The following is a 14,272-nucleotide window of genomic DNA, read 5'->3' on the forward strand; positions in this document are numbered from 1 at the left end:
ACCAACAGATGAATGGATAAAAAATGTGGTATATATGCCTTAAAAATGGAAGGAAATTCTGCTACACGGTACAACATGGGTGAACCTCGAGGACACTCTGCTCAGGACCCTGTGAACGGAGCCAGTCCCAAAGAGACAAACACGGTGTGATTCCACTTACACTCAATTAAAAATTTTAAAATAAATGGTATTTATAAATACAAGCTACAGTTAGAAAATGAAATGCTTTAAAATGTATCATTTACAATAGCACAAAACATATGCAGTACCTAAGAATAAAAAGAAGACATGTAAGGTGTCTCTAGATAAAATTATAAGACTGTACTGAGAAACCCGACACAAATGGAATGTCTCACTATGCTCTCTAATTGGAAGACTCGGTGTTTTCAGTGTCAGTTCTCCCCCAAGTAAGCTCACAGACTCACTGTTGGATCTCCCTGAAACAAATCTCAACCAAAATCCCGCCAGCACTTGATTTCCTATAGAATTTGGCAATCCGATCCTACCATTTATAAGGACGCACAAGTAGCAACAACTAACCTTCACATAGCCTTTATATGCCAAGAGTTTTATAAATATTAACTTTTTCACTCCTCATGAAAACCCCAGGAGGCAGGTGGTATATGACCCCCTTTTTCTAGAAGAGGAAACTACCGGGTGCATGCTCTTACCCACTGTCTACAGCGCCCCCCAGGACAGCCACGATACTCTGGAAGGGAAGGTCAGTGTGGGGGGTCCTGCTGCCCTGGACGTCAGGACTTAGTGTAACACTGTAGAGTTAGGGTTCAATAGTCTGTGCACAGGCACGGACACCCAGTCAATGGAGCAGGACACAGCCAGAAACAGACCTGAGCAAAGACCCCCGCCTCACTGCCAAGAAGACAGACTTCTGGACAGACAAGGCTGGGGAAATGGTTATTCACGTGGGAAACGTGAAGTTGGATCTCCTCAGCACACAAATCAATTCCAGGTTCATAAAAAACCCAAACACGAAAGGCAGATCTAAGAGCTCTCTGACCTAACACAGGAGACTAGGTTCCTCCCTGAGGGTAAGGAAGGTTCTTAAATGAGACATAAAAAGCACAAACTATACACAGGAACACATTTACAAATTCTACCACATTAAGAACACCTGTCCACCAACAAAACACCTTAAAGAGAGTGAAAAGACAAGCCATGGAATGGGAGAAAAGGTTTTGAATCCATAAATCCATCAAAGGATATAAAAATATAAAAAAGATCATTAAGAAGCCTCCAAACCCCAAAATCACACAACCCAATTTTGCCCAAAATAGGCAAAACTCTTGAACAAGGAACTTTTTGAAAGAAGAAATCCAGACAGCCTTTAAACCTATGAGAAGTTGTTTCAACCTCTCTAGTCATCAGGGAAATGAAAATTCAAAACACACAGAGATGCCAATAGGCAAACGTCAGCAAAAATGCAAAGCAACAGGAACTCTCAAAAGCGGTGAATGGAGTGAAAACAGAGAGCAGAACTTTGGAAAATAGTTGGGCAGGACTTGAGAGGTGAGGTCAGGCATCCTGAGACTCGGCAGCTGCACTCCCAGGCATGTGCTCCAGGGAAACCTGTACACATGTGGGTGAGAAAACAAGTCCCCAAATGTTCATGGCAGCACTCTGCACAAGAGCTCCAATCCAGAAGCAACACAAGGGCCCACTGAAGGCACTTGGAGAAATAACCACGGGGCGTCATCTCATGAGCAAGAAGAATGAATGAAGTACAGCTTCACCCAACATCAGGGACCACACGGACAAACACAGCAGTGATGGAAAGGAGATAATACACAAAAGGATCCCGTCCAAGCTCAAAGACAGGCGAGACCCTCACCATGCTGTTCAAGGCTGCATCCAGACAGTGAAACTACACAGAAAAGCCAGGAAATCCCACTGCGCACCAGTTAGGAGAGCAGCCACCCAGCAGGAGGGCAGGAGCTGTGATGGGGGTGGGCACGTATTCAAGGGGCTTTTGGACCTGGCGGGTGGTCATGTGAGTGTCTGCTTTATAATTATTCACTGAACTGGTTTATGTACTTCTCTAAATGTAAGTTCTATTTTAAGTGGAAAAAGGTCTAGGATAAAATACACAAAAATGTTTTTAAAACATTGTACTTTGATTAATAAATCATGGGTGGTATTTTTCTGTTTTCCAAATCTCCTTAAAAGACTGCATTATTCTTCAATGAAAAAAAAAAAGCTTTATTATGAAAAGAAATCCTCCCAAACACTCTAGCCCTTGCTCACACTTCATTTCCTCCAGGAAGCCCTCCCTGACCACCTGACCCTCAGCCCACTTTCCCTCTTGCTCCCACAGTCAGTTGATGAACACTTTTCAATGGCCCGTCTGGGGCTACAGAAAAAGCAGGGCAGTCATGTCCCTACGTCAGGGAGCTCACTGTCTGGCAGGCAAGTCACACATTACACAGACAATAAAGTAATTCTGGGGTGGGGAGTACTACAAAGGAGCGGTGCTGCAGGCTCTCCTGGAACCTCTCAAACTAGCACACACTGCCTTGCACGGCTGCCATTTTTTCAGATCACTTACCTCCCAACCACACTGCAAGCCCTTCCACCTGATGGCTGCATCCCTTCTCTCTCCTCCCATCACACGCGCGCACACACACACACACACGCACACAGAGCCTGGGACACAGCCGTGCTCAGCACAGGAGTCCTGGATGTGTGCCAGACAAGAACCGAGCCCCTCTGAACCTAGGACGTGCTATTTGGGTGGAAAAACATCAGATATGGGTGGAAGGTGTTTTCCGTCGTGTTCTCCAGAAGCCCCTCGTTTCCATGGGAAGAAGCTGCTCCCTGCCCCCCTCAACTTTAATCAGACCAGGACAGGAGGCCTCTGTCCCAGTGCCCTGCTGAGCAGGCTTACTTGGGCTTCTTGACGTCTGTCATTTTGGTGTGCTCCCCAAACTCCCGCTTCAGGAACTCCTCCAGGGGCCCTGACTCGTAGGGCCGCGAGCCATGGAAGACCTCGTCCTTCATGCGAAAGTACACGCCACGCATGTAGACCATGGACTTGCCTAGGAACAAGCAGTCGGAGGTAGGAAGAGGCATGGCCTGAGCACAGGCTGGGGGGGAAGCCAGCAGTGGCTGGAAGTGGCAGGTGAGGGGCAGCTCTGCCCAGGCACTGACCAAGTCAGGGCTCCTGGCACCTCCCCAACCAGGCAGATGTCCCCTTCAGCAGCCCAAGCCTCCGTACTTGACTTATTGTATTCATAATTTTGTATTATTTTCCCTAAACAATGGCTCTGAAAGTGTCTGAGCTTGTAAATCTGGATCTACTGTTTGTCACAGATTAGAAGTACCAGCCCTGTCCTCTGAGCCTCCAAAAACAGGGTCAAAGGGGCAGGTTGCACCTCGCAGGATATTGAAAGTGCCCAGCGCGTCTCACCGGACGGAAGGCAGGAACTGGAGAGCACAGGGGACATGGGAGCTGGAGCCAGGGCAGACGGCAGGCGTGCCGATGGAGACCCAGGCCTGGCTCTGCCTGACTCACTGGGTAACCCTCTCTGGTCCTCGGTTTCCCCAGTTGTAACCTCACAAGGCTGTGGTGACAATCATGAAAACAATGTGAAATACTAGGCCATAAACTGTTGGGATGGCAAAACCCAGCAACTTGCCAATTGATGATCCTCCTCTCCCCAGAGCCCCAGGGATGCCACTCTCAGCTGCCTCCTGTGCCCACGTCCCCGCACACCCTGAACTGCTGGGCCGTGGCCTCCTCCCTCGGTTAACACCCAGATGCCTTGCCACCCCCATCAGACTGGGGCTCCCTGGGCGGGGCATGTGTCTGACTCAGCCCCGTGTCCCTAGCACCTTGCACAGGCCTGGCCCGGATGCCCCGGGTGCGGAAGGGTTCTCTCCTGGTGCCTTCAGACCTGGAGGGTGCTTGGAGAGTATGGAATGTGACGGGGTCACAGGCAGGGATGCCGAGCCGAGGCCAGTTCCTGCCTGGGTGGGGCCAGAGGCTGCTCTGGGAGGCCCCCGCAGCCCACACAGGCCCGTGAAGGGGCTGTCAGCTGAGTCAAGACGAAGCCTACCCAGAAGTTTGCAGGTGTTGACCCCCACCCACCCTGCTCCTGCCATCCAGGAAGCTGCCCTCACCGTGCAGAATGGCCAGGGCCAGGATGCCTCCCGTGCTGGTGCCAGCCACCCAGTCAAAGAGGTCCTTGGTGGCGACGCCCGAGGCCTTCTCTATGGCTATGAGGAGCTGGATGATGACCAGGCCTTTCACACCCCCTCCGTCCAGGCAGAGCAGGTTGTCATGGCTGTGGTGGGGACAACAGTGCAAGGGAAGAGGGCCCATTACAGCCTGGCACTATACACCCCACACTCAAGCCCATGTCCCTGGGCATCGGTGCCACGGCCGCCACGAGCACGTGAGACCAGGCCCGGCCGAGCTCTGTGCTATTGGAGCTTGGGGGGGCGGGGGGGTTAGTCATAAAGGAATAAATGTGTATTTCAGGAGGTGAAGAGTGCAATAGAGAAACGTAAGGAAGGTAAGGGCAGCTGGGGGCAGGCAACTGGCCAGGCGCCGCCTAAGTAGACACCTGGGTCTGTCCCCCACTCGGAGCTCTGTGAGGACAGCCACTTGGTTTTTGTCAGGTCTAGATTCTCACTCTCAGGTGCCTGATAAAGTCTGTTTGAATTAAATAAGGATGGGGGAGGGCTGATATCCTACAGCTGGGCAGCAATGGGTGGCAGAGGGTTAGGACCCTCTGCTTAGGTGGGAGCAGCAGGGGAGGAAGGGCAGGGAGAGAGGACTGTCTCCGGGCCAGGAGCTGTGAGGGGCTTTTGCCAGCACGAATTCACATAAATGTCCCTCATCCCTTTCGAGGTAGACACTCCGTTACCCCTGTGCATGACTGAAGGAATGAAGGAAAGAAGCTCAGAGGTTACGTGACCGCCAGTCACACGGGTGGTTAATGATGCCGGCTCAGTCTGGACCCAGGCCTGCTGACTCCCGAGTGTGTGCTCTCCTGCACGCCCTGACGCATCTCTCCCAGTCCTGCTGTGCCTGGCCCCCAGCCCCAGGGCGAGGCCTCCATCTGTGCGCAAACCTGGAACCTTCCTCTGGTCTCATCTCTCCATCTCACTTTAAATGTCACTGTGGTGCCCTAGCCGGTTCGGTGGTTAGGGCGTCAGCCCATGGACTGAAGGGTCCTGGGTTCAGTTCTGGCCAAGGGCACATACCTCTGTTGCAAGCTTGATCTCAGCCCTGTCGGTGTGCATGCGGGAGGCAATCAATCGATGTGTCTCTCTCACACTGATGTTTCTCTCTCTCTCTCCCCTCCACTCTCTCTGAAAAGCAGTGGAAAAAGTATCCTTGGGGGAAGATTTAAAATGTTGTTTTTTTAAATATATCTTTATTGATTTCAGAGAGAGGAAAGGAGAGGGAGAGAGAGGGCTAGAAACATCAATGATGAGAGAGTCATTGATTGGCTGCAGCCCGCAACCCGGGCATGTACCCTGACCGGGAATCGAACCCTGATCGCCTGGATCCTAGGTCGACGCTTTAACCACTGAGCCATGCCCGGCCGGGCATCTTGGGGGAAGATTTAAAAAAAAAGTCACTGCGGAGAGAGCCTGCCGCGATGCCATCAGGACCCTCCAGTCCAGCCTGCCCCTGCTCCACCCACTTCCTCGGTGTTGAGCACGTCTCCCCTCCATCAGCGTCACTTTTTGTTCACTTGTTCACTGTCTTTCTCCCTGCCCAATGCCCCTCGCCCCCCCACCCTGCCCAGACTGGAAGCTTCTGAGGGCAGGGCCAGCTCTGCCCTGTGCAGTGCTGTGGGTACAGTGCACACAGGAAGCATTTATAATAGACAGCTGGTAAATGAAGGTCTATGCAGCAGGCCTGCTGGGTCCCACATCCTTTCCTGGACAAGCTCCCAGCCCTGAGCCAAGCCCAGTGAGTGGCAGGGGAAGCCATGCTGTTGCTGGAGGACTACAGGGCCTGACCAGGGGAGCAAATATTCAAGAGACCCTGCTGAAGATGCGGGGCTGGCAATGGAGGGATGGAGATAGATGGAGCAGGGCTGAGCTGTAGCTCACAGACCTGCCTGGGAAAGTCCCCACAGGGTGCTCTCCCTGCACCCTGCCCATGCTGGTGCCAGGGCATGGCCAGCAGAGAGCCTGCAGTGGCAAAAAGCACATGGACTCAGAAGACCTGGCCTGTCTCCGCTCTGACACTCACTCCACGTGACCTTGACACAGTCACTTAACCTCTCAGAGACTCAGGTTCTGCAGTTACTAATATGTCCCTAGGAAGGCTGCTAGGATAGTAATAGACAGGCAAAGAGAGCAGCTGCTGGGAACCACATCTGTCCTAGTAGCCCGATATGCTGTAGGCACTGATACTGGGCCCCAAGGACTGTTGTCCAGGACATGGCAGGGGCTTCTTCTCTCTGTGCCCATCACCCAGGCCCGCCTTCTGCAATGGGCCTGGGTACACAGCAGGTGCTCAGACAAGCAGCCTAGGCCACCAGCTCTGTGGAGGCCGGAAGGGTAAGGAGTGGGGTGGAATCCGAGGGAAGCAGGCCCTGGGCTCTCCCGAGGGGATCTGGGCCATCTGCCCCCACAACCATGACAGGGTTTCAGGGGAAGAACAGGACTGCAGTCAGCTCCATCACGTGACCCAGAGCCTGCACGGCCACTGGCGAAGGGGCAGACCCAGGCTCTCTAAAGACTCAGTCTCCTGGCTGTGAACTACAGAGGACTCAAGCCGCCTCACAGGACTGTGGGAGGACTAGACAAAAGCCTCGAGCCCTCTGTGGGCACCTGGCAGAGGCCCCTCACGTGGCCCCCCTTCCCTCCTCACTTACGTCCGCTTCTCATCCCGCAGGGAGCTCAAGATGAAGGCTGGCTTCCGGGCCCGGGAGATGTGAACCAGGTCCTGCAGCTCTGCGGGGCACAGGGCTGGGTGGGCAGAGGCCAGGCAGATCCCAGGTCCCCCCCATGGGTCCTGGAGCAAATCTGAAGCTGTGCCTTCACCCCACTGTCCCTAGCAGGAGCATCTACTTGCTGCCCCCAGGAAGGGCTCTTTGTCCCAGGAAACAGCTGAGCCAGAGCCCACAGGCTCCTGGGAGAAACCCCAACCACTCTTCAGACAACTCTGATCTCTCAGGAAACTTGCTCAGTGGCCTTTTCACTCGGATGCACTCATCCGCTCCATTCACATTTCCCTTGTGCCCACCCAGTGCATGAGCTGCCCTCCTGATGAGCAGACGGGCCGGGTGCCTGGCCCAGCAGGGCCATGTCACCGGACCTGCAGGCCCTCACACCACCATGCAGGGAGTCTAAAAGCAGCAAAGCAGGAAGGCAGGCAGCAAGGCGGGAGGACCCCTCTCACCAGGGCAGGCAGCCAGAGAGTGGGCAAGATGAGTGGGGGACGGCCAGGAGAGGCAGCGGACAGAGTGCCAGGTATAGGGAGGTAAGCAAGGGTGCATGTGCCGGCATGCAGCTGAGAAAAAGGAGAGGAGGGAACCCGGCTACAGCTAACTGAGGGTGAGGCAGGCTCTGTGGCACCTCTAGGCCCTGGGCATTACCCATCTGATGCTGTGCCCCCGGCCCACCGTCCAGCCTGGCTTGGGTGACTGACTGCCTGTAAAACTGAGAGATAAAGATGGGGGACAGGTTCTGAATGGAGATGGGCTGAGGGAGGACAGAGGCGGAGCCAGAAGGACTACTGGCTGCTGGCTCTGCCTCTCCTGAACTCTAGGTTTGGCTGGGCTACCCAGGCTGGAGGTGCTGGTTCGCTCCCCAACAGCAAAGAAGAAAAAAAAAAAAGAGACGAACTTGCCAAGGATGGGTTTCCGACTGCCCTGTTCAGGGGACCCCACTCCCAAACAATCTAGGGCCCTGGGGGGCTAGCTCACAGGAGACCCAGTGTCTCCCCAGGGCATCTCCATGGGCACCAAGGATGCCTGGGGGCAGATGCTGGTTGCCTTTCATGATCAAAGCCTATAGATCACTGAAAGGGCCAGTGGGGAACACACAGGCCTAAGGCCTGACAGAGATTCAGCAGAAACACTCCTTGCTGAAGCCAGAGTGCCAGTGGCTCTGGACCCCCAACAGCACTCCTCACTACCCACTCTGAGCTCCCAAGGGACACAAAGAGGCCATGAAAACACCCACCTCATGGGTGCCAGGACCTGCCCAGATCTGAGCCCTGTGCCCAGGACATCCTCACAGAAAAAATGGACCGTGGGATGTTAGCCAGGGACCCAATGGCCTCTGGGCTCTATGGGGCTGCTGGCTGCCTCCAGAGGCTAATATGCCGTGTCCGTCCCCCCTCCCTGCTCATCTCAAAGGCTTCCACACTGGGCCCCCGTTTCCTTCAGGAGCTCTGTTCTGAGGGTCTGGGAACCAGCTGAAGAGGAGGGAACACAGTGTGTGTGTGAAGGGGGGGGATAGGGGCCTACCTAGGTTGTTTAAGCTGATCGTTGGGGGCTGAGATCTTTCCGGGCAGAAGAAATGTTGTGCTGCTGGGGAGCACGGCTCCGCTGGGGCCTCTGGGAGGAGTGGGAGGTGGTGGTCGGCCCCTATGGCTCTCAGCAGAGTTAAGACTGTCTTCCTGGTGACAACTGATGACAGTGTGGGGAGGGGGAGATCGCGCAGGATCAGAACTGATGTTTCATGCAAGTGAGAGGCCCCTCCTTTCCATGCATGGCTCCCTCTTCCATCTTCCAGGCTGCCCAGGTATGTGGGAGAGCCCGAGGTGCCCCGACACCACCTAGCCAGGGCATGTGGACTCTAGTATGCCACATCCAAAGCAACTTCCTGGGGCCAGGGAAGGTGCTGAGGTGGCCTGCGGAAAGTGTTGCCCGCCTGAGTATTCTGGGAACTCCCTCTTTCCTTTTGACTCGTCAAGAAGGCAGGACTCCCAGCTCCATATTCAGCAATTCTCAAAACTGCTGGAGGGAGAGTCTCCCTCAGAGCTTGAAAGGGCATTTATGCCCATCTAACAAACGGGCTGACTGAAAAGGATGCCCTGAGAAGTAGTATGCACACGTATACACACATGCTTGCACACACTGGTGGGTACACACCCACAGCAACCTCCACAGCTCCTGGAAGCCCTCCAGACGGGGCTCCAGGCTTCTGGTGAGGAGGGTCTGCTTTTTCCAGCCCTGAAGCCAAGGCTCACCAAGGGAGCATGCAGGCCATGCAGAGTGCCTGAGCACAGGGCCTGCACGCACACTTGTGCAGTGTGATGCGTGCAGCGTGCCTGTGAGCATGGGGCACGCATGCACAATTGTGCAGCGTGATGTGTGCATCGTGCCTGTGAGCACGGGGCATGCATGCACAGTTGTGTAGTGCTTACATCAGCGAATCCCCCAAGATTGAGGAAGAGGGCTGCTGCTGCCACCCATCCCACCCCCCTGCCTCCTGGCACCCTAAGGTGGGACAGGGCCTCACAGGAGAGGACACTGGCTTGGCAAGCCCTTGGTGGGCTCCATCTACTGGTCAGGGCCCCAGGTTCTGGAAACAGAAGCTTCCCGTCTCAGCCTCCCAGGTCCTCCTAGAAACCCTGTGCAGGGAGCAACTGGGTGGGTACAAACAGGATGCTGGTACCCGAGAGCTGTGGCTTCCCTCCTCTCCTGCCCTGGCACCCCACCTACCCCAGCCCAACCCTGGACCCAGAGTGATGAGCACATACGTTTGCCGATCTTGGAGGCTATGTGAGCAGGAGTCTCCCCACAGTCATTTGGGGTGTCCACCTCTGCCCCAAACACAATGAGGGCCTTGATCATCTCCACGTTGCCTCTCTGGTAGGGATGGAGTGGGAGGAAAATAGTCAACAGCTCAGGGAAACAGAGTGAAAAGGGACCCCAGCTTCTTCCACTCTACCCATCAACTCGGTGGGCCTCTCCTCAGCACCGAGGCTCTGGGACCTTTGATCTCCCACCGCATCAACCCGATATTCCAAAGTCTACAGTCTGAAGGCTGCTGCCCTGACAGGCAGGCTCAGCATCCCCAGGTGAGGGCTTCAAAACCCAGGTAGAAACTGGAGGTGACTCACCAACCTGCAGCCCCACCAGCTCCTGCTCACAGGAAGCAAAACATCTCTGACCCCTGACCCAGGAGCCACAGGGACACTGAAGGGTCGGCTGCTGATTGCTTTCTGGAGTAGCAGGAGAGGGTGAGCAAGGAAAGGGAAGACTGTCTTGCACATCCTGTCTAGGGTGCCAGTTCTGAGGGAGTGACCAAGCACATGTCCTCCCTGCACACAGCGCTGTGCAGTTAACATCTATCTGGAGGCTGCGCGGGGTGAGGCATGGCTTGGTCTCCCAGGACAGGCCCGAAGACTGGCTGCCAGGAGGCCAGAGCTCTGGTCCTATTACCTGCCTCTTTTCGGGGCCTGATTTCCTTGCCTAGAGAGTAAAGAGGTGTGTCTAGAATGCAGTTGTCCCAACAGTTGTTCATGTACCATTAGGATTTGTATGGGCACAGGTAAATGTGTGCTTTAAACATTAGTTATATAGTTCTTTTTTTGTTACCTTTTGTTTGACCACTTATGGCAGTGATACAACATTTCCTTCAACGTAACTTTAAGTAAGTTTAAAAGCAAGCCAGCTCAAAGAAATGATCCAGCATGTCACTGTAAAAGTGGTCCATGAATGGGCCCAAAACCATGAAGATGGTATTGCAACGGACCGTAGTCTGGGACACAATGAAGTCCGTCAGCAGTTCTCAAAGTAAGAACTATGGGCCCCATGAATACGTGAGGCCCTTTTAGAAGGCTTGGAAGGCTAAAACTGTTTTCATGAAAATACCAAGATATTTGCCTTTGCACCGATGGTGTAAAAACAATGGTGAGTAAAACTACTGGTACCTTGCCATGACTTTTTTTCTCTGCCTCACACTCACAGTAAGAATAAATAAACTCATTAACAAGCCTGTTTCTCCTAAGAATGCCCTTGATGACGCAGTAAGAACTATTAATTCGGTTAAATTCTACACTTATGGATGCTGTCATACAATGGAGTGTGGAGAAGACATTTCTGTGGCACAACAAAGTGTGTGTCTCAAGGAAAAGCCCCTGTACAGCTGTCGGAGCTGAGAGCAGAACTGGCAGCTTGTTTTCATGGAACAGAGTTTTCACTCGAGAAGAAAGACTGACTGCCAGGCAAACAACTGATCAGCCTGGGTACTGACGAGACATTTTCTCGAAAATGAAAGCAGGGAGCCTGTCGCTTCCAGAAAAACAACTGGCGGTATTTTGTGCCAATGATAAAATTTAAGCTTTCAAACAAATACTAGAATTCCAGAAAACCTGTGTACACCACGATGGGCTTGACAGCTTCCCCAAATTTAAAGGCTTTTCTGATGAGATGATGGTGATGTTTACAAATGTGGGTTTTTCATAATGAAGTGGGTGAACATCTTTAGAAGCTGTTCATACTCAATGACCGATATTTTCCAGGGATGACACAAAGTCATGCGTGGGTGGAAGATCCACCCAAAGGTGGCGGTGCTGGTGGCCATTAATGTGTGAAAAGTGTGTGGATGTGGCAGAGCCCACCACAACCAACTTGTCAGAATCCGCCCCATGGAGCTATGGAACAATACTGGGAAGGTCACAGTTATCTGGAAAGGGGTAACTATGTATCTTTCCAGCAACACATCTCTGTGAAGGTAGGTTTTCTTCACATTCGACGTATCCGACAACAGACCGCAACAGGATAAACTGAGCAGACAAGAGAGTCACGTCTTCTCTGGAGCCGAGCAGTAAAAAGATTCAAAAAATGTAAAACAATGCCACCTCTTCTCATTCAGTTCTTTTTTTGTTTTAGGAAAAAAAGTTGTTTTTCATGAAAATATCATTTATGTTAGTATGTAATTGGTAAATTATGGCTATTTCTGAATGAATTAATGAGTATTTTGAAAATTTCTCATTTTTAATTTCTAATATGGTGACTATATTCAGATAAAATTCATATAAAAAAAAGTCTTTGGGATCCTCAATAATTTTTAAGAGTATAAAGGGACCAACTAAACTAAGACATTTGAGAGCTGCTAAGCCAGATAATTCTAAGGGCCCATTCAGTGCTAAAAATGTCCATGGCTTTATTTATAATTTCAGCCTCTTAAGCAACACTGCTCTATGACCATGACCTTTGGTATAAAATAGATGTCTTTGAATTTGTCCTAAATCGACTTCTTTTTAGAGTCCCAGGGGTCTCTCTCATTCTCTCATGCAGAGGCTGATTACACAGACTTCTGCGCATGTGGTATTGCTGTAGTCACTCACACACACACGCACGCACGCATGCACACGCACGCACGTCTGTAACAGCAGCACTCCCTCCCCTGCATGCACTATGCTCTTACTGTAGCTGTCTCAGGCTGCGGGGCCTTCGGGGGCAGGAACTACGCTCTTTAAACCAACAGGCGTGACCAGCACCAGCCTCGGCGCCCAGGTGAGGAAGCGGCCCTGCCTCCTGGAGCGTGGAGCCCACCAGGGAGAAGAGAACAGCACGAGCTGGCTGCTCCCTGTAAGGCCGGGAGGGGACTAACGCCTGGGGCCAGTCACTCTGCGCCAGGCCCTGCGTGTGTCACTCACACAGTCTTCATAGCTACCAAGTGTCCACCATTTACTCTTCTCGACAACTCCGCCAGGTGGGCACCGACACCTCACTTCCCAGATGGGACACCAAGGCTGGCAGAGGTGACATGAACTGCACTTGCCCTTCTCGTCCGACACGTCAAGGGGGGCATGGGAGGAGGGGTGCGAGGCGCAGGGGAAGGCCAAGCTCACCGACATGGCCAGGTGCAGCGGCGTGTTGCCGTGCTCGCCACGGGCGCTGCTGTTGGCCCCGTAGGTCAGCAACACTATGACGCAGTCAAAGCGGTTGCGCATCACGGCCACATGCAGAGCTGTGTTGCCCGCGGAGCTGGTGCTGTTCACATCGCAGCCTCGTTTCAGCAGCATGCGAGCCATCTGTGGGAGAGAGGGCCCAGGCCCGAGTCAGCGAGGCACTCGAAGGCGCTGTGGCCTGTGGCACCTGGGCACTGTCACTTCCTCCCTCAGAGGCCTTCAGGGATTGGGCCTCTGGAAAGCTCCAGCAACAGAAGAGCCCAGGTGGCAGGCCTAGTTCTGGGGGTGGCTCTAGACCTTGGCTTCCACACCACAGTATCCCAAGAGCTAGGGGACAAAAAGCTGAAGATGTGTGGACTGTTCTAACAGATGTCAGAGTCCTTCCCTGGAGCTCAGAGGACCTGTGCCCCTGCAAAAGTTCTTCGGACCCTGGCTGGTGTGGCTCAGTTGGTTGAGCGTCATCTGGTGCACCAAAAGGTTGCCAGTTCGATTCCTGGTCAGGGCACATGCCCGGGTTGTGGGCTTGATCCCCAGTAGGAGGCGTGCAAGAGGCAGCCGATCAATGTTTCACTTTCACATCGATGTTTCTCTCTCTCTCTCTCTCTCCCTCTCCCTTCCTCTCTCTGTAAAAATCAATAAAAAATCTTTTTTAAAAAAGTTATTCCGGGTTCTGTCCCAGAATGGCTCCACTCCCTGTCACCTTCCCTGGGTCCTTGCCAAGGTAGAATCCTTCCTTGGGACTTGGCAACACACACCCCTGCTCGCCCAGCAGCCCTAAGGAGCCTGGGACCATGGAGAGGAGCCTGGACTTCAAAGCTCAACAGGCTTGAGTAGCCCCACGTCATCCTTGTCTGAGCTTGGATAAGTCACTGTACCCCCCTGCACCTCAGCTTTCTCTGCTGTAAAATGGGAATGCAAGTCCCTACCTCACAGTGTGGTGACAATGAATGACAAAACATACATAAAAGGGCCTGACTTGGTGCTAGTGCCTGGCATGAATACGGTACCCTGCAAAGGTTGGCATCTCCTCCTGGTCCATCACAGTTATGAGCAGGCCGTGATCTTTGGGGCCCTCCAGTGCACTGCTGAACTGTGCTTCCTGGAGATGAGAGACCAGAGGCCCCCATACTCCCAGGAGAATGGAGCGTGGTATAGGGAGAGGCCTCAGAGGGGACACTGCTAGAGCCAGCAGCAGCACCTCCATCAACCACCACCTTCTGTTTATGAGGGACTTGACAAGTTATAAAGCATTTTCTCCCGCACTACCTTACTGACCTCACACTCCCAGAGGAAGGACATCTGACCCTCAATACATACAGGAGAAAACAGAAGGGTCACTGCCACCTTGCCAGTGAGCACTAGAGCAATGCCAGGATGTCACCTCTCCTTGGCCTTCTCTGCCTGGGGGTCCACTGT

General features: G+C 53.2%; 1 protein-coding gene across 1 annotated transcript in view; it reads right to left on the bottom strand.

Moving 5' to 3' along the window:
- PLA2G6 (phospholipase A2 group VI) overlaps positions 1-14,272 on the bottom strand; it is a 37,621-nt gene that overhangs the window by 5,269 nt on the left and 18,080 nt on the right. Inside the window, exons 6-10 of the mRNA XM_087813996.1 lie at positions 12,797-12,979; positions 9,695-9,803; positions 6,858-6,936; positions 4,138-4,301; positions 2,903-3,053 (exon numbers count right to left, since the gene is read on the bottom strand). Of these exons, the coding sequence (XP_087670122.1) occupies positions 2,903-3,053; positions 4,138-4,301; positions 6,858-6,936; positions 9,695-9,803; positions 12,797-12,979 (686 nt within the window). The remainder of the gene's footprint in view (positions 1-2,902; positions 3,054-4,137; positions 4,302-6,857; positions 6,937-9,694; positions 9,804-12,796; positions 12,980-14,272) is intronic.

This window comes from Miniopterus natalensis, chromosome 2 (genome assembly GCF_054644295.1).
Source record: "Miniopterus natalensis isolate mMinNat1 chromosome 2, mMinNat1.hap1, whole genome shotgun sequence".
NCBI lineage: Eukaryota > Metazoa > Chordata > Mammalia > Chiroptera > Miniopteridae > Miniopterus > Miniopterus natalensis.